Genomic DNA, 24,687 nt, shown 5'->3' with positions numbered 1-24,687 from the left:
GTGTCAAAAACGGGTTAATTCACCTGTAAGAACTACTGGACCCCATTTCCTTCTACAGGTAAACATGGACACAGCGAAAGACCCGCGAAAAGCACGCTGAACCTACCTTTTTATAATATGAATGGTGGAATGAGTTTCGCCAGAAACTTTATGTACACACAGGGTAGAACTCTCCAGATAACGTTGTCAGAAAGATACTGAGGAGTGCTGGAAGATGAAGTCGTGTTGTAAATTACGTTCGGGTTCTCCTTCTTGCAAAGAAGATTGAGTTTGACCGATCGATGGGATCGGCTACCAAGCGGTTTTTTAACTAACAATTCCCTTCCTCCTCCCCCTCCGGTTGGTGAAAGGAATTCCCTGGCTTCAAGACTTCCTTATCCGCGAGAGTGGGAGAGCAAGCCCAAAGTATATTAATATGACAAAAGGTTTCCGGCTAGTGATGACGGAAATGCGGAAATCGATGGCGTATCGTTGCGGTATTCCAACGCCCTATGTCTAAACGCATTAAGCTACTCTACTCCAAACAAAAAGAGTCAATTAACCTTATGGCAGGTTTTGTGATGGAAGAATATCCCGGCAATAATAAGATGTTGGAAGTTGCAGAAACATATAGTTGCAATATACTATATTCTTCGTTCTGGTATGGTATCCTTCAGTGAAAGCAATGTAAGAAGCGGGTTGGTCCGCCGTGAATTAAGTGCTGGCGGTTTTGTGAAAAAAGGTAAGATTCTCATCTTACTCATGCGTTGGTCGATTATTTCGTATGGCCAAGAAGCGTGGAGTACAGTTAAAAACATGCTCCAAAAGGCAGCCACCTAGGATAATGACCCGCGTAAGGGAGACAAAGATGTTGCATTGGACCAATGGTAAAACACGCCATTATCTCATCCTAAATGAGGACGACCACGATCAATATGGAGTTTCACCGGTCACGGGAAAATTGCGATAGATGCAATTTATGCAAACGAGACCTCAGTTGCTGAAATTCGTCTGAGCATGCAAGGAAGTGAAGAACGGCTAAAAGGGGCACCAAAGCAACGACGACTAGGGCTATTTGGGAGTTCCTCGCTTCTGCCCAGGACAGGCGCTTGATCGTGAAAAATACTGGTCCCCAAGACATGAGAGCATATCTTTCGCATAGCGTTGCCGATACCGAATTGACGTCCATTTCGACTCTCAAGGGTCGCATCATCTTACCTTCCACAACGCCAAAAGCAAGCAATCATTTCGGAAACTCGCCATACTGGCATCGAGGAGCGCTTCCATATTCCACAATCCAATCATAAGCCATTGACGAAAACAAAAGGTCGTAGCAGAAAATTGAGTTCGTTCCTTTCAAGGCATGATAATTGTTTCCGAAGCGTAAATGAGATTCGATATTTGCAGGTTGCTAACCTAAAGTTCTATTCCTCTTAGCCGCCTTTTCCGATAAACAGAGAGTATGAGTGAATTCAGTGGGACATCAACTTGCCCGCTTATCAGTAAATACATTGTGTTAGTCGCCTCATTCCGTCTATAGTGATCTTCCCTTTTTTCCCCTTACAGTGACTGGACACCAGATTCCATAATTTAAGCCGTAGATTATTTCAGTTGCTAAGTTTTCTGTCAGGCTGTGTCTTTTAAATTAAGGATCCCACGTTCATTATTATGATACAAAAAAATATTGTGTGAGCAAAAATAATAAATTGCAGATTTTGCAGGTATTGATACATAATTAGAAAAAATATTAACTTTCAAATTTGAATGGTAATTCCGGAAAATAGAAAAATGATATTTTTCGCAGTTGAAAAATGATATTTAATTTTGGGAAAATGTATAATCAGAAACGGCACGTGAATAATGTGTTTGACGTCATTTAGATATAATAAAAGGAAGGCTTTTCTTTTAATTTCTTTGATATCCTTTAAATGGGATAGATATAAATTTGAGAGATGCGGAAATTTTCGACCATGATAATGAACTTTGATGTGTGGGAAAAAATGGCGGATGCAGGGTGAAGCGGACACTGGAGGTTTCGCAAGAACTTTAGTTTCTTTTCTTGTAAATTCTAAGCGATGCCAACTTGTCTCTCTGCAAGGGTAATATGTGCCTCTCCAGGAGCCGTTACTGAGTGATGATAACCCCAGTAGGAGGTGACCCTACTATTAACGAAAGGCTATCCTGGGCAGTCAAAAAACATCTCCTCAAGCCAGCATGGCATGCGAATAAGTCTAGCCTTATCGTGCTATGGAAGAGGAGGATTTAAAATAAAAAATAATCGCAAAGAAATGAGACCTCGTACCGTACACAAAGTCACTCAACAGCAACACTGAGAGCCCGACGATTACACCCAAGAAGGAAAAAGTTAGTCAAGCAGTGGAGCCTAGGTCAACATTGACATACCGCAAAGACCTCAACGAACAAAGGCTACTGCTCAAAAAGGAGGGGGAATCAAAAATACGTCTGAGATCATATAATGGTAGATTGCGTGACGGAAGACACTGCGGAATGACTTAGGATCATAGTACCGAAATTGCCAGGCTAAAAAGGAGCAGAATTGCTGACACGTGCTGGGATGAAATACCAAGCGCAAGCATGGTGACAGTGTTTCTTCCCAAAGCAGCAGCGCTAGAGAACTACGACTTTGTGGGCCTCCAAACTGCTAAAATTGATGATCCCCATACGCGATTATGGAAAGTCTTCAGAAATAAGGTGGATGGCCAAGGCAAACGTCTCATGATCGGGATAGATGACTGATCTTTGGAGGCAATCAAACGTCAACATTGTGATATCAAATATAGATTTAGCGGCATACCTGTGTATATGCATAGGAAGAATCCGAGGAGAAATACTTAGGAGGAGATGTCGGGTGGAATACCTGCCGAGGTTCCTAAAGGAATCTTCGAGAACATAGAGGCTAAGAGGGCATGATTAAACAGGGAAGTGGACCTGCTATCCGGTGAGGAGGAGAAGCTGGACGACCTGGATTTGCATCTTGTGGGGCTCAAAGTGGACAGCGACACGCATGAAAGTGCCACGTCGAAGGAGGAGGAAGTCACGCCGAAAGTGGAGATAGGCTCACAATATGAATGAAGCCAATGGTCAGCACTAGCATAGCCCAGATAAACCTCCACTATGCAAGAGCTACATCTACAGTGATTGCAAGGACAACCCCCAAGAACAATATTGGAATAGTGCTAGCTCAAGAACCTTGCGTGTATCGTGCAAAGATTAATAATGCAGGTAATTTGGGACTCCTCTTTTCCTCCCAAAAATTGTATCGTCCTTAATAGTAATTTCAAATATACTTATCTTTCAGAGTTCCTGACCGTAGACCTTGTGGCTGTTCAAGTTTCACTGGAGGCCGGGGGGAGAACTCTGGAGGCAGTTGTGGAATCAGGTTACCTCCAAGGGACGACATTCGGATAATACCAGAGCCAGTTGTTAGACTGGTGAAGTTTTGTGAGAGGAGCGCCCTACAGTTTGGTGAAGTAGCGATACAAATTGAAGAGATGAGTACTTTCATGAATTTATTCCTAGCAATATGTTAGAAATATACAACATAGGAAACACTCCAACATTCGTGACTAGCGCTAGAGAAGAAAGACTAGACATCACTTCAATAATTGCAGAGTGGCGGATGAGCCCTCTATGTCGGATCATAGAATAATCAGATTCAGCATTGAGGGCAAGAATAGTAAGGAATTCCAAGAGAACGAATTGGGACTCCTATGAAAGGTACTTAAGTAGCAACATGGCTTATCTATAGGTGGGCGGTGACATTAGGAGCAAACTGGAACTGAAACTGGCGGAAGATCTTAAAAAAGTCAACATCGATGCATATGAGGCCAGGTTGCCAAGGAATGAACCCTGGGAACCCAGCCAAACTGAGGACAGAGGTTCGAAAATTCTTCAACCAGGCAAAATAAACCGGAGACTGGCCGACGTACAAAATGCACTGACTACGTATAACAATGCAGGGAAGCAGGAAGCCTCAGGGAAATCGCGAAGGTGTAGAATATTTCATAGAAGCAACCAGAATATACAAAGTTATAAATACGGACAGGGCAATATCTAAAAGGAAGAACTGGAAAATAACAAAGTAGGACTGCTCTTAAGCTAAGTTAAGGTGGGCAGTGGGAACTTTTTAACTACTGAAATCACCCGGAATAATTGACATTCTCCCTGCACTACTTCAAAGAGGCCTAGAAATCATAGTAAGGTCTATTCTTAAAGCGGTAAGGGACAGCATATATACTAAGGACACGAATGCGAGCAAAAGTGGTGTTAATTTCGAATGTGGGTAGAAAGGAGCCTTTTCACCTTAAATCTTTCAGACTAATTCGCCTAACATCGTTCGTACTTAAAAATATGGAGAAGCTCATAGACTTTTATATTAAAGCTAACGTTCTAATGGGAATCCCCTGCATCCATGTCGACACGCTTACCAGGCAGGACGGTCAACCGAAACTGTCCTGTATCAGTTGACGGATTTATTACGTGATAGAAGCAAAAGAAATAGCACTGTGTGCTTTTTTAGACATCGAAGGAGAGTTCGAAAACACATAGCACACAGAGATACAAGATCCGCTGATCCGCAAAGGAGTGGAAAATACCCTGGTCTTCTAAATGGGCTGCATGTTAAAGAGTAGGCAAATAGAAGTATTGACGGGTACAGGTACTGTTCTATTGTCATGAACATTACTCAAGGCTGTTTACAGGGCGGGCTACTACTACACCGTTCATGTAGAGTATGGTAGTGGATGATTTCCTAGGGCAAACAAATATCGGAATACAAGCCGAGGGTTACGCAGACAACATTATTTTGTTCTGTAGGGGTACATGTAATGTTGAATTCAAACTAGACTTAGAATTGCTAGTACCTCATGCAGGAAGGCGGCGCTGCACATCAATCCAGCCAAAATCATCATTATCATCGTCATTAGGTTGCATGGCATTGAGGTGAAATAAGAAACAGAGGTCAAATAATTGATAGATTACACTAGACGAAAAATTATTTTGGAAGCCACATGTTTGGAAGCTGCGAGGGGTCAGATGACTTGTTCGTGCATAGCATGGAAAAAATGGGGTTGAACCCTGAAAATAATACTTTGGATGTACACTGAAAACGTAAGGCCAATGATTACCTATGGAGCTGTAATCTGGGTAGAAAGAACTGAACTCAGCACAACAGCCAGGGAGTTACAGAAACTTCAAAGATTGGCTTGCCTCGCAGAAATGCGTGGGCTCATCGTGGCGTTCATCTCAGCCGAATGGGCAGAACTGTTTCTTGTTCTTCACGCATGGACGGCGCATCAGGACGTAAGAAAATTAGTCGGAAGAGAATAAATACGTGTCAGCACCTTCGTTGGAAAGACGGAAGAACTCAAAGGGGCCCCTTGGGAGAGGTTGTATTGAGGTTTACGCTCTATAAGAAAATCGGTTGTGCTGTGCCAAAACCTACTACACAGACCGCGAACGCTGTAAAAAAGGTTATAAGTTTCCCTACTTTGGCAGTTCACACACTCAATATCGTGTTGTTTGGCCATCTCGGAAGGTTTCCGTGATGCCATTAAAGAAGCCGAACGATTTTATTGCTGGCTGATGGAGCTCGGTTCAAAGACCTATAATGTGCCTGCTGATGACTATATCGTCCTTGCGGGCAATCTTAAAGGTCATGTGGGTGAAAAAACAGACGACACAATGGTGCAATGAGGTAAATGAGTTTGGAGTGGACTATGACGATGGTGAGGGTATAGTTGATTTTGCGTATAGCGACGGCCTTCTACTTGTGAATACGTGGTACGATAACCTCATCTTCTTACATTTTCTAGTTGGAACAGTAAAACGCAAATCGAGTATATTCTAGTAAGACGCCGAAATTTGACCACTGTTAATGATTGCAAATCCGTTCCCTGTGAGACCATCCTACCCTAACATCGACCGGTGATTGCGGCCTTGTGAATCGAGTCACCGATAAAACACCATGAGGCGCTGCGTATTCATGAGAAAAAGGAAGAAATTATCTCACTTGCGCGATTACCAACTATTTAGAAATAATAAAAGGAAGATTTTTTCTTTGATATCCTTTAGATGGGAAAACTATGAATAGGGAAGAAGAGAGAAGAGGAAATTTTCAAAAGCCTCGATGTGCTTGCGGAATACTGACGGATCATGGATAAAGCGGACACTTTCGCAGATTTCGCAAGAAGTGGACTGTTTGGAACTTATATTTGGTTTCTATTAAATTTTTAGTAACGTCTCAAACTTCGAAGCAAAAGTTAGTTATCTGACCTGATACCATAGTTTTTCTTCTTTGACTTTGATTGTGCATATATCTATAAACGAAAAGCCGGTCACAAAGTACCTTTATCTGTATGACAAATGGTTGATCTTATAATATTCACGCCCTCTCAATGCAATGGGGCAGGCAAATACCCATTTGTTATCAGATTGAACTCCCTTTGTAAACTATTTCCATTCTTTCCTTAACGTCCATAAGGATACATTCCATCTTGCTCTGCATGTCTCTGCATCATATAGTGAAAGCGTGCGCCATAAATCACAAAGGAATAAATAAAAGTTAGTGAAAAGTTAGCAAGAAACGTCTCCCTTAGAATAAGCAACTACAAAACTTTCAGTAACTTTTTTTTCGTATGTGTGTCAACAAATAGATTTCCTGGAGGACCATATGTGCTATGTAGTCTCCTAGAAAACGGAAATGACCCAAAAAGCTAAACACAACTCCTCCTTCGTCAACGTAAAGTAGAATATGTAGAAGAAATGAGAAAAGGGTGCAAACAAATTCCTTTGACGTGCTCCCCCTGAACTAAAAAACAACAAAACCAGGAAATTTTGACAAAGGCAGACTTAAGTAAATACGTAATATAAAGTGATTTTCAAAGGGCCATAGGACGAGGATAATACTCGACGAGGACTTCAGAAGTGAACTAGGACAAAGAAAAACGAGCAGCTCCGTTTTCTCATTTTTGCGTGGCATGTATTCAATATTCAAATGTACCAACCTAAGGAGCACTCTTCTCCTATTCGTTCGGGATTGAAGCACGCTTCCTTATTATGATATGTGGATTTGCACCAAGCACACGTCAGCGCTACAATTTCCTTGGATCCGAACAATTTTCCTTGGGCCGCCTGCAAGTAGAGAAACGGAAGAAGGAAATTATATATGTATTGCATAAATCTTGTACAAAGTTTCGGATATTACTTCTAAAATTTTAATTAAAATCTTACATAACGACTAACATACATGTTCGCATCATAAATATACATTTTGTGTTGAAAATGTTGCAATTGTTCCAATCTCATAACAAAGCAAATTTATTTAAGGACTTACAGAAATTTTTAGGGAACTTTCTGTTTTGTTTTTGGATGGAAAACTTTTGGAAACTCAAATTGTCTTGGAGAGTTGATTGTGCTGTTATGGTGTTTACTCGTCCTCCCCAATTCAGTTCCATTCAATGGTGTGTTTTTTGGGCTAAGCACTGTACAACTATCAGCAGGCCGCTTAGTGCCGCCTTTGATTCTGGAGGTTTTCAGTGTTGGACTGAGGGTTGATGTGGAAAGCGGTTATTATATAAGTTCATGTGTTGACGAACTCCCAGTACGGTACAAAGAACTTTCTAGCACTTCCCATGGCGAGAATTACTTTTAAATTAAGGGGCATTCTCTTCGCGAAGTATTCCATTTAACTTTTGTTTGTAAAAGTTCGAAAGTTAAGTGGATTTGGGAGGACAGTTTTCTTCTTCAAGAATAAGATTTTTCTCCGCAATAAACACGAAATCAGAACCGCGTAGGTTTGTAAGTATTAAATGATTTCAAGTTATGGAGGTTACAAACATAAATATACACACGTCGCGGCCACATGCTACATTTATTTCTAATTTGCCTCACTTCTCGCAATAATAATTCCACTAACTTTGCCGTTTCCGATCTGAAATCAATAATGCCCCAATTCCCACAACAACGGACGAAACTTTCCTATTAACAACGTCATTATACCGTCTACGAGTTAGACTCTATGTAACAGATGTCCATTGTGAACCTGAAAGAAATTCATACTCTCTCCAGAAGCTCTGCGAAGCTACGAAAACGGATTAATCAACTTTATTAAGTGCTCTGATACGCAGCCGACCCACCCCACCATGGTCCACGGAGAAACAGACAAATATTCCTACGCTTTTCACTTTAGACTGCTCTCCATCACAACAGAGCTGTTTACTATTGAGGAATTCCGAGCAGGAATGTCGAACCGTTTAGAGACGCCGTTTCGGAGGCTGACCAGAAGCGGCAACTTATCCTGAAATCGACTGCAAAAACGGAATGTATAAGAAAATGGCCTCGGGAATCAAGTTAGCAATTAGCAGGAACATCAAAACAAATTGGCAGACTAAAGAGTATGAACAACCAAATGCCTTGTGTCTGGGACTGTTGGGAATGTGAGGGTCAATGACTGAAAAACTCCTAAGAAAAGCACCTAAAAAAAGTAATTTTAATGAGGTGTTTTACAGTCAATCAGTTCTAATAGGTGCTGTTTCCTGCATATTATTACAGGATAGGGAAAAATGTTCCTTAGTGCATGACTTTTGGTTTCACTGCGCGTCATCTACAGATATGTGCACAATTGGCCTATATAGTCAGCAGGAGGTGATTTCAACAACCTATTTGACTCAGGACACAATGGCCAAGCGGCTTTCATAGCCGTTTGGTGGCAAAATATTAGAACTTATTGAGTGTCTCAAGGAAGATAGGAGATACAGGGAGGTAAAACAGGGAAAAAGGGAAAATATATATATGGGCGAACATATGACAAGAGGAGGATTTAAGGGATTCAAGCCTGAAAACATTGAGGGAGAAACTAAGCCATGTAGAGGTGACATTTATTTCCAAACTATCTAATTTTCTTTCTACTAAAAAGATTGGAAAGACTGATGGACCAGCTCGTAAGAGTTCCCCTGTTCACGCCATGAGGGAATATATGGCGACGAGAGTGCCGTGTAAGTGATAAACCTCCAGAAGCAAGACAACTTAAAGACGCTCGCGATGCCAAATCGGGATTCAAAGCTAACATTTAACCAACTTGACCATTACACCATCAAAAGGATAAGAGCCCGTAAACTTAATAGCTGGGATAATAAAATCCATTTCGATGTATGCATGCATGGTCTTTTTGCCGAGACTGAACTTGATACTATTGGCGGCATATTCCAGACGGAGATATATGCCATTTCTTTGACAAAAGAAGAATATTTGCAACAAAAATGGAGGGACTGCACCAAACCTGTTCTGACTGTCGGGAAGCATTATCAGCACTAGCAAACCAGTTGGTGTGCAGTTGTCATCAGGTGCTATTGAAATTTGGTCGCCTGAACGAAATATTCCTGATGTGGGTGCCAGGGCACTCAAACATCGCTGGTAATGCGAAAGATAACAGACTGGCTAGTAAAGGTTCTGTATACACAATGGTGAGGCCAGAACAAACTTCTGGCATCCGACCATCCACTGTCAAGTCCACTCTGAAAAGGGGAAATTGCGAGAATTTACCCTGCCGAAAAAAGAAATTTTGCCGGCAGGCAAAAATCATTATAAGGGAACTCGATCAAGGACAAGAAGAGTCTGCGCATTCTCTGCCTCTGGAGAATGTTCTCAGATTCGCATATGTAAACGCAGTAGGCGAGAGGCGATCTCCGAGGACATACTATCGGCCTAAAAAATGTCTGAGTGCTTGCAACTGCAGCTGAGAGTGGTTAGTATTATCATCCGCAGCAACTGCTTCATTAAAATGGCGGCCAACGTGGGGCCAAACATTCGTTACGGTTTCGCGCCAATGAACCTGGGAAAGATAGCGTACTCCCGCATAAAACTTCACATTTGAATCGCCGGATAGAGATGGCGTCTGTCTTTCACGTATACTTGACTTGAGCATCTAAGTTGGGCTTGTATACTTGACTTGAACATCTAAGTTGGGCAGACGCCTTGTGGCGCGGCAGGATTCGCGGCATTCGAAATTTATTTCGAATGTTGCGAGTGCCAACGAATAGATGGCGCGGATCTATCCACTTTGCGGAGCACGACACGGGAGTGGAGGACCGGCGAGTGTGCCATGAGTTAGGGGCAGAAAAGAAACAAATGAAGTGAGACGTCTTTTCTGCCTTTAACGTTTGAGAAGCAGCAATACAAGTCAGTTTTTCTTGTGAATATTTAAACTATACAGAAAATGGATAAAAGCGTCTTATAAATTAAGTTCAGTTTTTCTTGTGAATATTTAAACTATACGGCAAATGAATAAAAGCGCCTTATAAATGTTTATTATAATATATGTATTTATTATTGGATAAATACTTAATTGGTGACCCCGATTTTAAAAAGGTGATAAATTGTCCACCGTCGCCGACATTGGTGAAGTTCTATTAACGACAAAAATTCGTCCGAGCAACACGGCAGAAATAGAACTTCCAAAGACTGAGAAATCCATCCAAAACATCAGTAGACCGTACCGCAAGCGATTTTCACGCGTTCGCATCTACAGTTGAGTGTGGAGTGCCGTTGTAAACATCACGAAAACGTGTCGCATCTCCACATCCCGAGTCGGAGCAGAGGCAAGAAAAAAAAACGCGAGAAAACCTTCTCTACACAGTGTACTGCGCGACACACGTCGGACCCTCACCAGAAGTAGATTTTCACGCGACTTCCCGTACGCACGCCCTCCTGCACAACACCTTTCACGCACCGGACTAGTCATCATTGCCACAACGATCAACAACAGCAACAAACGGACGTCCCCAGCACCGCCAACGCCGCAGCTACAGCCGACAAACTCGACCAGCGCCGCCGTCGAGGAGTTATACTTAAGTGAAATTATTATTCATTTATATATAATATTTATTTATTTATTCAGTTAAAAAAATAGTAATAAAATATTGAAAGCGCTGCAAGAGACGGCGTGGAGGTGTTTAGCATCGTGAGTCCTCCATTTTTGGTGGTGTTTTTGGTCTGCGCTGGATAGCGTCCGCTTCGTTTTTTCTCGTTTCGTGCGTGCATTTGTGGGTGCGGCCTGCCGTGTCGGTGTAAAGTTCAACGCGTTTCAGTATAAACTCACCGCGTTTACATCTCAATCTCGTACTTCTCTGTAAGAAAAATGTCTTTTGATAATAAAGACGCGGCAGGCCCATTGGACCCGCAAGTGACCGCCCTCGCCGTACGCGTTCCTCCGTTTTGGCGGCGGAACCCCGAGCTGTGGTTCGTGCATTTGGAAGCACAATTCCAAATGTCCGGCATCACATCGGACGCGACCCGTTTCAACTACGCGGTGGTCGGCCTGGACGAAGAGTCCATACTTCTGGTGTCCGACGTGGTGAAGTCGACATCGTACGTGCAGCTCAAGAGCGAGTTGATCAGGCGCCTGTCGGCAGGCGAGTCGGCAAAATTAGACCACTTGCTGGCGGGTTTAACGTTGGGTGATCGAACTCCCAGCCAATTGCTTCGTGAAATGAGGCAATTGGGTGGGAGCAAGATCGGCGAAGACCTGATCAAGTCGCTCTGGCTGCGTCGGCTCCCGGAGGGCACCCAGGCGATCCTCGCTTGCGTCTCCGGTTCCTTGGAGGAACTGGCAGCGACGGCCGACCAGGTCCAGGAGGTGTACGTACGCCCAACCTTGGCGGCCGTTCAACCACCGTCGGATGAGGTGGGTGAATTGAGGCGCGAGATTGCTGCTTTAACAGCCAGTATGGCCGGGATGCGGGCGACGTTGGACGCTCAGCGTTCGGGCGCCAGATCGCGAGCACGCTCACGGTCTGCCACCCGAAAAGGGCGATCAGGTAGCAGGTCGTCAAGACAGTCCACGGACCAAGGGATTTGCTGGTACCACCGCAGATTCGGGGATAAAGCGACAAGATGTACGCTACCGTGTAGATTCTCTCCTACCGCAAAAAACTAGGTCCGCGGGGGGTCTTGGCGGCGGCCACCCAGAACGCAGCGCCACGTCGCCTAACTATTTTCGACCCCCTCAGCAGGCGCAACTACCTCGTCGACACGGGTGCGGAGGTTTCGGTTCTTCCCGTACCCCAGCATCATCAACTTTTCCCTCAACCGCTCAAACTTGCGGCAGCAAATTCCTCCCGCATAAACACGTACGGGTATAGGCAAGTGGACGTGAGTCTTGGCTTGCGTAGGACGTTTTCGTGGCGTTTCATCCTGGCGGATGTCAGCTTCCCCATACTAGGCGCAGACTTCCTGTGTCACTATGGATTGCTGGTGGACTTGCAAAACAAGTCTCTTATAGATTCCACGACCAAACTTAATTCGTCGGGACATATGGTATCTCACCCAGGCAATAATCTTTCCGTTCTTTTAGAAGACATTACCGACTCTCGTGTTCGGGCACTTCTCCAAAAGTTCAGCCAGATTACTACCAACTGTAGTCTCTCCAAACAATGTGCAGCACCACATTATCACTACTGGTTCCCCGATCTTCTCGAAGGTGCGTCCTCTACCATCTCAGAAACTGGCAATTGCACGGAAAGAGTTTGAACAACTCGTTCAACAGGGTATCTGCAGGCCCTCAAACAGCTGTTGGTCTTCCCCACTGCATATGGTCCCTAAGCCAAACGGCGAATGGCGCCCATGTGGGGATTACAGAAGGCTAAATGCACAGACTGTTCCTGACCGATATCCAATTCCACTCATCCACGACTTTGCGCATCACCTCGCAAATTGCCGCATCTTTTCAACCTTGGACTTAACTAAGGCTTATCACCAAATTCCAGTAGCTCCTGAAGACATTCCAAAGACGGCAATATGCACACCCTTTGGACTCTTCGAGTTCACCCGAATGACTTTCGGATTGTGCAATGCGGCGCAAACCTTTCAAAGGTTCATTCACTCAGTCCTGCGAAACCTCGAGTTCTGTTTCGTATATTTGGATGATGTTTTGGTCGCTTCTTCCACTGAGTCTGAGCACTTAGCCCATCTCGAGTGCATTTTTCAACGTCTCCTTGAGGCCGGTTTAGTCCTAAACGTTGAGAAATGCAAATTCCTTCAACAACAGGTGAGATTCCTCGGCCATTTCATTTCCCCTGAAGGAATACAGCCCGACCCAGACAAGGTGCAAGCGATAACAAGCTTCCCGCGTCCAAAGACAGTGAGGGAGTTGAGGAGGTTCTTGGGCATGCTGAACTTCTACCGTCGTTTCCTGCCCAAGGCCGCCCATCTCCAGTCCATTTTGAACGCGTACTTGTCTGGCCCCAAAACTAAGGACACACGAGAGATCGTGTGGTCTGAAGAGGCTATCTGCGCGTTTGACAAATCCCGTCAACAACTGGCTGACGCTACACTCTTGGCATTCCCTCTTCAAGATGCACCCCTAGCCGTTTTTGTTGATGCCTCTGACATCGCAGTAGGTGCTGCCCTTCACCAAAAGGTGGACCAAGTTTGGCAGCCGTTGAGCTTCTTCTCGAAGCAGTTGAATCCCGCTCAACGGAACTACAGCACCTACGATCGCGAACTGCTCGCCGCATACCTGTCCATCAAATACTTCCGTTTTTCCCTAGAAGGCAGGCCGTTCACAGTGTTCACGGACCATAAGCCTCTCACGTTCGCTTTGAAACAGAAGCCCGACAAAGCGTCCCCTCGTCAGCTTCGACACCTGAGCTTCATAAGCCAGTTTACGTCGGACATCCAGCACGTGTCCGGGAAGGACAACATTGTTGCTGACGCTTTGTCTCGTGTCTCCGAAGTTAACATCCCCGCCTCACTCGATTTCTCGGCTATTGCCAAGGCGCAAGTGGATGACGCAGCACTTCAGAGCCTCAAGTCCAACCCCAAATACAAATTTCGGGAGTTGCCCATCTTCGGCTCAAACCTCTCGCTCTGCTGCGAAGACTCGGAAAAGGGACCTCGGCCATACATTCCGGCCACATTTCGCAAGGAAGTGTTCCACGCAGTTCACGACTTGGCGCACCCCGGCATCAGGACAACAAACCGGTTAGTCACCGGAAAATACTTCTGGCCCTCCATGAACAAGGATATCAATTCCTGGGCCAGAGAGTGCATCGCATGCCAAAAGTGTAAAGTCTCCAGGCATGTAAGGAAAGAAGTGGGCTCATTCCCCAGCACTACCAAGCGTTTCCACACCATACACCTCGACATAATAGGGCCTTTGCGAGACTCGCACGGTTATAAGTATTGCCTCACAATCATCGACAGGTTCACGCGGTGGCCTGAGGCAATACCTCTGAAAGACATTACGGCGCAATCATGTGCTGAAGCCCTCTGTCGAGAGTGGATACCTCGCTTTGGCGTCCCTGCAGTGATCATCACTGACCAGGGAATGCAATTTGAGTCCACCCTTTTCTCCGAGTTAGGCAAACTCCTTGGTTTTAAACGCCACCAGACTACTGCATACCACCCGCAATCCAATGGAATGCTAGAACGTTGGCACCGGACGCTGAAAGCCGCCATTATGGCACGCGACGACCCGTCCTGGACTCAAGTCTTGCCTCTCGTCCTACTCGGCCTTCGAACAACCCGCCGAGAGGAATTTGCTGCCAGCCCCGCGGAGCTGGTTTACGGGGAGAACCCAAGACTCCCAAGCGATCCGGTCTTCGACAAGAGATCGGGTCTCACGGAGTCGGGGTTGGTGCGTCTGCTGAGGGACAATCTCCGACGCATCAAGGCGCCACCACCCACTCGACACTCGTCCATACCTGCCAGTTCGCCCAAGGAACTGGACACTTGCACGCACGTGCTGATCAGGACGGATGCCGTCCGGAAGCCGCTGCAGCCTCCATATGAGGGCCCGTACCGCGTTCTCGAGCGGGGAGAACATTTCTTCCAGCTCGAGATCGGTGGTCATAAAAAGGCGGTCTCTTTGTCCAGGCTGAAACCCGCGTGCGCCCCGAAGCAACGTCGTGTCCGCTTTGTGGATTAACGGCGAACGAAGTTCGGGGATCAGTCGCCGAAACCCCTAGGTTTCAACTGGGGGCGGAGTGATGTGGCGCGGCAGGATTCGCGGCATTCGAAATTTATTTCGAATGTTGCGAGTGCCAACGAATAGATGGCGCGGATCTATCCACTTTGCGGAGCACGACACGGGAGTGGAGGACCGGCGAGTGTGCCATGAGTTAGGGGCAGAAAAGAAACAAATGAAGTGAGACGTCTTTTCTGCCTTTAACGTTTGAGAAGCAGCAATACAAGTCAGTTTTTCTTGTGAATGTTTAAACTATACAGAAAATGGATAAAAGCGTCTTATAAATTAAGTTCAGTTTTTCTTGTGAATATTTAAACTATACGGCAAATGAATAAAAGCGCCTTATAAATGTTTATTATAATATAGAGCAAGTGATCCTATAATTCATTCCCATCCAATCTTACCTTACTCTAGAGTTTCGCTTCCTTTTGCTTCAACAGCGTACCACAATGGCTTCCCATTTTCGGGCTTTTCTAGAGACTTATCGTCCCATAGGTGAAGGTCTTACAAAAATCTTGCAAACATAAGCCCAAATGATTATAAGCTGGGAGGTTTTGCTGTTCAAGATTCTGAGGAATGTCCTTCCCTACCTATGTTTTTTGGGCTATCTTTCCTTTCAATCATTTTATATTCTTTCCTCTTCATCGGGAAGAAGTGGCAAATAAGTTTAAGCTTTTAATGGAAGAACGGTATTAATCGGCCATATTGTGCTTATTCCACTCTCAATAGTTCATCCAAATTTTGTTCTCTAATTCCAAATGAGGAGGATTGGATTCACGCGATTTACTTTTAGGTCGTTGATCTACATTATCTGATATCCTATGATAGGAGCCACGCATCTAGTTCTTCCTTAGCTTGATGAGCAGTGGATATCATTTAATAATAATAGTTAAGGGTGGCCGTTTCCTTTGGTAACCACTAGAGTAAAAATCGGCAAAAGCACAGCGTGTTGGTCGCCACCACCTAAGCGCTGCTGTGGTGAAATGAAGTACTCATGTAAATGTAAGTCTAAATTCTACCAATTTTTTCTGTTGTTGGGATAATTCTACCCTCGCAGTTGACAATAGTAAACACCGTCGTCCTCCACTACTACACTCATTTTAGATTTCAAAGATCTTGCCTTACTGCAAGCATTTAGGTTACTGCCAGTTGCCAGAAATAAAAATCCAGAACGATGGTACCATTTGAGTTTATAAAAACTGAGAAGATAGTATCAGAAAAAGAATACATACGTGCTTGAATTTACGGAAATCGAAACTGCCTAAAACTGATCATACCCCCGTAATCGAGAGGATTCCAGTATTGCCACTTTATCCGCTTGGAATACACTGCCGAATCCAAAAATATCGTACGACTAGGCTACGCTGTGTGTATTCAAGAATATTCCCGCATCGATTCCACAGATCATCTTTGATCTGTTGGTAAAAAGACTGTATCATAAACTCGCAGCACATCCACGGTCTTCCATTCTGCGCTAGTTGCCTCACCAAGTGCCTCTTGAAACTCGGCTCGTATGGGGCATAGTCGGCTGGGGATGAGCCGAATCTCCGAGGTCCAACGTACTGAATCACGCAATCACACAGCACTGGACGCTACAACATATTTAAAATGATGGTGCAGGGAGAGGGGATGTAGGTGACAGCATCCGCCATGCAGGACCGCAGAGTTCCAGTAGGACCTGCACACCTGTTTCTTTGGAACCAATACGGCTTGATCCTACTGCATTTTTCGCTCAGCCCCTGCCACTAAACAATAGAACAATAGGTTACGACGGGCTGAACCATAGGTGTGTACACTCAAAGGATCAAAGTCGGCCGAAGATCCCACTTCCTTGAAGTTCCTCTTGCGGGGATAAAATGCTATACAAGCGTTCTTAACCCTGACTTCTGGGCTTAGTCTTCAATTTAACTTAAGATCCAGGATCATCCATTTTGCCCTGTGAGTTGAGGTTTAAAAATACTCTTAAAGTCTTCCTCGCTTGTCGTAAGACTACTACCGAAACGTCCACAGACCATTGGCTATCGTAAACGAACTATGATTGATTTTTCGAATTTTTGAAATGCTTGCTTTATCCAACTCCAGCGGATATTCCAACGATATAAGCTGGACATTCTTTGCCTAAAAGAAGCAAGGTGGTGGGACTCTGGAGAGTACTCCTCTTCCTCTTGTCACACTAATGGTAATGTGTTTTTGTGTACTGGAAAGCCGGGTGGTAGTGGATGCGAAATCAGTATCGGATTGTTTTTGACAGCCACCGCTAGGCGCGGTTTCTTGACCTGGGAGCCGGTTTCTAACAGACTTTTAAATGCAAGATTCCAGTGCAGATTAAGGAGCATCACAGTTTCACAGCATTATGCCCCAACGGAGACTTCCGATATAGTCGAGAAGGATGCTTTCTACGACCAATTGCAAGTAGTTCAGGGGAGACTTCCTAAAGGTGAGATCGTGATCACGATAGGTGATTTGAATAGCAAGATGGGCTCTGACAACACCTTGCTCGGACATGTGATGGTAGATATGTGGATTTCCCAGTCGTTGGTGGCAAATTGTTCTAGTACAGAGCCTGCCATAAAATCAGTTGGGTTTTAACCAACTGACACCATACGGGCAATGAAAACGACCACTTTGCAATCAGAAGTAGATGTAGGAATTGTCTCCTGGATGTGCGTAACAAGAGAGGCGTCGGCATTCCCTCGAAAGGAATCACCATCTGGTGGTCGCTTATGTTTGCTTGAGTGTTGCGTTCGCGACTTCTAGGTTGAAGAACGGCGAGTCTCCAAGTTTAACACTGACCGCTTGTATGATCCAGTTGTCGCTCGACAGTGGGAGGGCTATCTTCCTGGTACTGAACGCAGTCCCGAGAAGGTCGGCGATGTGTCGTGACAGACAAAATTTGTTATTGCCCTGGTCAGGGGAGCGGAAGATGTCGCATAACGCAATGATTTTAGAAGTGTATTCCGCACCACGAAACAGCTTGTATTTGATTGCAAATCTTTCAGTGGTCCTGTGAGAGATGATAATGGTCGACTTCTCATCCACGATGACAAACAATTGAAGAAGTGGAAAGAGCAACCCGTACGATTTTTAACCGTGTTATATCCGGTGAAGTTCCTCCTCTTATGGGTGAAAGGGCCAATAACCGAAATATGTAGATACGAACTCTTTATCGAAGTAGAAGAGAAATCATTCCGGCCATTAATGCATTCAAACAGATTAAAGTTGCTGGACTTGACTATCCTCTCCGCAGTGTTCTTTTCGCTGCACGTGCAGTTGCTGCAGATCTACAACTTCTGCTCGTACAGAAATCGTGGAAATTACAGACGTTTTCTCAAGAGTGGAAGAAGAGAATGATTGCAAAGGAGGGTGTGACAACTGAAAGTGAATATACCCAATGCTCGCTATCGCAAAGATAATAGCTAAAATAACCCTGCGATTTCGAGAAAGCTTCCAATGCTGTGAACAATTTGCATGTTCTACGTAGAAAAAGCAGTCCGGGAAAACTAATAACCATTATTAGAGCGACTTATGATGGCCTAAAATGTCACGTGCTACACGAGGCAACATCAGAGAGAATTTTGAGGTACAAAGCGGAGTCCGCCAGATTTGTATCTTATCACTAATAGGTTGCATTCTTCAGGTTGCCTTGACCGGAGGATGTAGAAGATTTCAATGGACAATAACATCTTTCCTTAAACATCTCGACTACGCTGATGACATTTGGATGCTCTCCCATTGGGTCATGGACCTTGGTCAAATAGTTCTGGGTCTGGAAGGAAAGGCAGACTGAACATAAACACCAAGGTTCTCAGTCTGGCGGGTCATGGTACCCTCCTTATCTGCGTTAATGGACAGGGCATCCAAAGCGTTTATCAATTTATAAATCCAGGAAACGGGATCTATGACGACGGTGGCGCCGAACTGGATGTTGCCTGACGCATTAACAGCGCTAGACCCGCTGGCTTGTCTCAAATCTAGAAATGCAGTTACCTTACCATGATCAAGCTGAAACTGTTTTGTGCTAGTGTTCTTTCTGTGTTTCTATATGCGAGTAGCACATAGAAAGTGAGTTTCACTGTCACTCAAAGGCTCCAATTTTGCGTTAACACTTGTCTGCGTTGTATCTGACACCATATAAAAACGAAGAACCTGGTTGGTGCACAGGCCGTGGATAAGTCACACTTTAAGGAGAAACGACAATTGCATTGCTGGCTATGTCAAGCAGTTGAATTCACTAACCCAAGATGGCCGACGAGGGGGGGGGGAGGCTTCCCAAGTTGGCCAACGAGTGGAGCACCCTAAGCAAACTTGCTGCAGAACAGTAGAGAAGGAGTGTCTCAGGAAGTCCAGAGGTACGCTAAAGCCCATTTAAGATAATCGCGAGCGATAGCGCGTAGGTATGGTTGACGTGCTCCACCTATCCCTTGGTGGCAGCCATATATATAGCTTGAAGTCGAATGATGGAATTTAAACCAATGAAAAAACCGAGACAATTATGAGTAATGTCAAATAAATTTGACAGTAATGGAAATCCAGGAGTCGCGGGAGTAGGCGGCAGCGGTAAGGATCAGAAGTGTATTATAGTAGAACAAATATTTACTTAGAATACTTGGTAACAGATGACCCACATATCGGTGAGTAGATCTAATATATAGTTTTCTAGTAAAGCATTCCTGCGTTTGTTTGGAACATTGAGCCAAATGAGATCTCCAAAGATTCAGCGAACTTGAACAAGTCAGGAAAGCGGAAGCTCGGCGCATCAGGTATGTAAGGTTTTGTTCCTTCTGTGAGTATATTTGAATACAGAACTATCTCATTTGTAGGTAGCCCGTTATGTATAAGCATTTAGCATGTCAGACTACTCATTTTAGTGCGATATTGATCTTTAGTACTTTGGGTTGCAGTAAATTTAGACGGTAAAAATCACTTTCATCTACTGTAATTCCATTGGTAATAGTTTGATTTTGATCAAACTTGGGAATGACATGTGTCATACTATTAGTTCTGTTACTTTTCATAATGTCAGGACGAACTTAAGGGCGGTTTCTACTCAATTCCCGCAAAAATATAGTAGCATACTATTATTAACTCAATTTGAGCAGATATCGATATGGAGGGTATTTTGACGCATGGACACAATATAGAGGCAACCCCATGATTTGTTTCAAATTTTTCGGTTGGGTAGTTTCTAAGAATGGGTCCGTTAAAGAAATCATCACTTTCGACCACTCACACTATTCACCTTTCCAGTAAATGCCAGCTTATTAATCCAGACCTTTCATTTGATACCCAGCATGAACATGAACATATTCTAGAAAGGAAGAATGGCGAACAGGAAGTACAAAGTAGACGAAGCACTTTCTTAATAAAACGCTGTCAAGACATGAAAAAATGTAGAGTAGATGACGAATTCCTTTTTATCCGTTGAAGAAGTCAAAGAAATCATCCAAAACGAGACCAATCTTCAAGAATATCTCGAATCTTCCTTGGACGTTTTGTATCACATCCAAGGTAGAGTTTTCAACAAAAATGATTTATATTAAAGCCTTTTCCGAAGTCGTGTAATGCATTAAAAGCTATCCGCTTTCTGTACTTTGCCGAAGATTTGAAAATCCAGCTTCTTGAATAGCAAAATCAAGTTGAGGCTTTCCGCGTCAAGGTGCTTTCCGTGCTGCTATACGGAAGTGATTGTCACTTTTACTCATAAGCTCCAAATCTTCGTTAGCACTTGGTCACATTGGGATATACCCAATATACCTGCAGGAACAAGACAAGCACAAAGACGGACATAAACATCTGTTCGACCGGGATTCGGTTTTTGGGGATTCTTTAACGCAGACCTGGAAAATTACAAACTGTTTGCCAAGAGAACGTATATCTGCAATCTTTACCTTGTGTCACCTACGTTTTCACAACTACCAAGTATGCTTCGCACACAACAAATGGATGTAGTAACAATATAGAAGTAACGACCCTCCAAGAGCTTTCTGGTTGGTTTAAGCATTAATTTTTATTACAGGAAACAGAAATGGCAATTCAGACACCATAAAATTTCACTGTCAGCAATGAAATAGGATGAATAATCCATTTTACCAATCAATAAGAGTGCAAATCAGGAACCAAAGGTAGCAGCAAGTGGACTGGCCGATTAGAGACTGCATCAAGTTGCCCATGTCAGTTGTCACATCACCAGTGCCAACTCCCTTACTAATGCTATCAATCAGACTACCTAATCCTTTCATGGAATCAACTTCAAGGCCCATCCAGGATGATACATCAATACATCAAAAACAACAAATTCCAGGATGAAATCCTAACATGTCTCAATGTTTACCCGTCAATCAAATCATTAAGCAGAGCTTAAGGTGAAAATTCCGCTTAAATGTCAGAGATGTACGGAAAACTCTTCGTCATTTTCCTCCATCCGTCCCAAAAGCCGATTGTGCTTGTGCGTTCACGAGCTTGACGATTTTCATCCCTATCAACAGTAAAAATTTCATGAAAATTGTTTTAAAAGGTCTCAACGATTTAATGAATTCTTTGCCGTTCTTTTATCGCACCCTGGAATATAGCAATGGGATTTTTTTCCTGCTTCCGTCCCCAGTCAATTTTTTTTATTTCACCATCCCATTACGGTGAGTAGAATTGAAATGAGAAACTTAATAGGGCATGCAGGACAATGGAAATGAGCTCTTACGGTTCATGAAACAACATGCCGCGAATTATCCTTTGATCATTTCAGGGGTAATATTATGATATTTGGCATATTTGACATGTTGGCTGTGGCATATAAACTGGAGCTGAGCAATGAACTGCCCACTCCTTGTACGAACATGGGCTTGATAAAAATTGGATTAGGCCACACACTGGAAAATGTAAAGTGAACTTAGAAAGGGGCAACATACGAAAATTGTGAACTTTTTCTGGATGGTCTGGGATATTCATTAAACTTTCACATGACCTTTAAGTCTGTTCGGAAGAGGTACATATCCCCATGATCTACTTCGAAATATGTTGGTGACGTGGAGGTACAATAATGCAATGAAACCCACAGAAAACTCTTTGTCTTGTAAGCAAGTGTGTTCTTGGACTCTCCAACTTTTGGCCGTATCCGAGAGAAGAATCCTCCGAAGAATTTTTGGCCCCTTACATGAGGATCGACGATTCCGTAGCCTACATAACGACAAAATTTATGAATGATACCATGACCGTCTGGTTGTGGATAAAACTCGACGTTACGTTGGGCGGGTCACTTAATCCGTATGGATGAGAATCATCCAGCCAGGAAAATCTATATGGGCAATATCGATGGTAGAAAAAAAAGACGAGGCAGACCGTCCCTGAGATGGAGCGATGGGGTAGGCCAGGACCCCAGACAGCTTTTTGGGATATCCAATTGGTGGACCCCGGCGCAAAACCGGGGTGTCGGGAGTTCCTTATTAGGGCAGACCTAGACCGGATACCGGTTGTTGCGCCGTTGATGATGATGAGAATGAAAGAGGCAAACACCCAAGCGTCATGAGGCAAAGTCACGCGTGGAGCACAGGTGACTCCCTTCTACCCATAAGATAGGTGCCAAAATAAGTGAACCCCATGTGACCCAGCAAGCGGCCAAGAAGAAACAAATCGTCATATTTTTTTGAACTACAAGAAATATGTACATATTACAGGCGTAGCTATTATGTTCTCCCGAAGCAGACAAACATGACAACTTAACAACTTAAAACAAACGTTGTCTATTACCGAATACTGTATTCTATATGCGTGTTTATAAATTGATCTTACACCAATTTCCGATTTACTGCGTGCATAAATTTATACATATATGCATATAAAGTACGTATAGTGGATACCGCTTGTTCAACGTACAAATATATCTATCTGAATTATACAGTACCCCAAAGCTTCATTTACACATACATACTATACAAATACATACATATTTCTGCCTGGAGTAATTGATATTGATATATAAATGGTTAAAAAACTAAAACGAAATGTTTCCCTGCGACCTCCCATTCACATGAGCTCACTTTGTTGCGGTATTAACGAATTAATATGTGCTGATGACGTCATACACGCTTCAGAATGAACGAAATTCACGCACAATGTAAAAGTTTCACTTTCAATAACTTTGTTAACAATAGTTGCATTCCCTTCAAATTTCTCAAACTTATGCCTTATGGAAGTGCAAAATTTTGTAGTTCTAGCATGAACATAAGGGGGGTTCCCGGCTTAATTTCTAAAATATGCTAATATGCCTTTATTAACTGTATTTGTGCAGATATAGGAAGGGGATGTAATTTGGGACCTACAAATACAGCACTGTGATTTCTTCCAGATTTTTCGGTTGGATATATATAATATAATTCGTAGGCATGTCGTGTTTTACGAATTATATAAAGGAGCATTCAACATCTGCGAGCCGCTACGGTCACGCTGCTCCCAGGGCAGAGGTGAGGCAGCGTCTGACGATTTGCCTCTGCCCTGGTAAGAAACCGTAAAGCCGCCGTCGCTTGACTTTTTTTAGAAAAATAATACTCATTCGTCAAAGCCGATCCGGAATTGGCGAGGCCTGGCCGGCAATGTGAGTCGTATCAGGCGTACGCAAAACGAGGATCTGACACTGCAGCTAAACAAATCCAGCGAGAAGACAGCGGATAGGCCGGCGGCGGCGGTGGAAAAGGTGTAGGAAGTGAAAGCTCGAAAGCAACAGATACTTATTGGTTGCAAAGACGTAGATAAGGTCACATCACGAGAGGAGCACAGATATGTGCTGCTCTAAGCAAACAATTTAAACCTAGCAGAATAGAAGAGAGCGCAATGAAAAGGATGAAGAAGGTATATGGAGGTACACAGATCATTATTATTTACTTCCCGGTTGAATCAGGGACCAAATTAATTACCGTGGACAAGGTAACAATAGGTCGCGCATCTCTCAATGCATACATCAGATGCCTCGTAACTTTGCAGCAGAATGTACCAGCGAGAACGATAGGTCGACTACGAGCAGGAAATGTGGAGAACTACACTAGAGATCCACAATGCATGTTGTGTAAAGAGAAAAAGGGAGTGGAGGACCGGCATATAGAAGGGAGCTGAATCATCATCATCAACGCCCAATAAACGGTATTCAGTCTGGGCCTGCCTTAATAAGGAACTCCACAAATTTGATATCCTTAGAATTTGCATAGCGCCCTGACACCATTGCTCCATCTCAGGCAGGGTTTTCCTCGTCATCTTTTTCTACAATAGATATTGTCCTTATAGACTTTTCGGCCTGAATCATCGACATCCCCACAGATTAAGTGCCCCGCCCACCGCAACCTGTAGAGCCGGATTTCATCCACAATCAGATGGTCGTGGTATTGCTCATAGATTTCGTCGTTATGTAGGCTATGGAATCGTGCATCCTCATGTAGGAGGGAAAAAATTCTTCAGAGGATATAATCTCTCGAACGCAGCCAAGGGTTCTCAACTTTTCTTGCTAAGAACCCAAGTCTCCAAGGAATAAATGAGGACTGGCAAGATCATTGTCTTGTACAGTAAGAGTTTTGACCCTATGGTGAGACGTTCATAGTTTTCATAAGCTGAAATAGGCTCTGCTGGCTGCCAACAATCTTGAGTGGATTTCATCGTCGTAGCTGTTATCGGTTGTGATTTGCGACCTTTTAGTTTTTGGTGTTGACGTTGCCGTCATTTACTTCATTAATGTGCAGCCCAAGATT

At 43.9% G+C, this 24,687-nt stretch overlaps 1 protein-coding gene across 5 annotated transcripts in view; it reads right to left on the bottom strand.

Moving 5' to 3' along the window:
* Positions 1-24,687, bottom strand: part of LOC119656792 (eye-specific diacylglycerol kinase) — a 533,740-nt gene that overhangs the window by 73,995 nt on the left and 435,058 nt on the right. For all 5 annotated transcript variants that reach the window (XR_005250094.1, XR_005250092.1, XR_005250093.1 and 2 more), the window contains one exon: positions 7,005-7,131. Coding sequence is in view for 1 of the 5 variants with exons in the window: in XM_038063400.1 (XP_037919328.1) it covers positions 7,005-7,131 (127 nt within the window). In the remaining 4 variants the exon portion in view is untranslated. The remainder of the gene's footprint in view (positions 1-7,004; positions 7,132-24,687) is intronic.

The sequence above is a fragment of the Hermetia illucens genome, chromosome 5 (genome assembly GCF_905115235.1).
Source record: "Hermetia illucens chromosome 5, iHerIll2.2.curated.20191125, whole genome shotgun sequence".
Lineage (NCBI taxonomy): Eukaryota > Metazoa > Arthropoda > Insecta > Diptera > Stratiomyidae > Hermetia > Hermetia illucens.
This window is presented reverse-complemented; position numbering and strand designations above follow the sequence as displayed.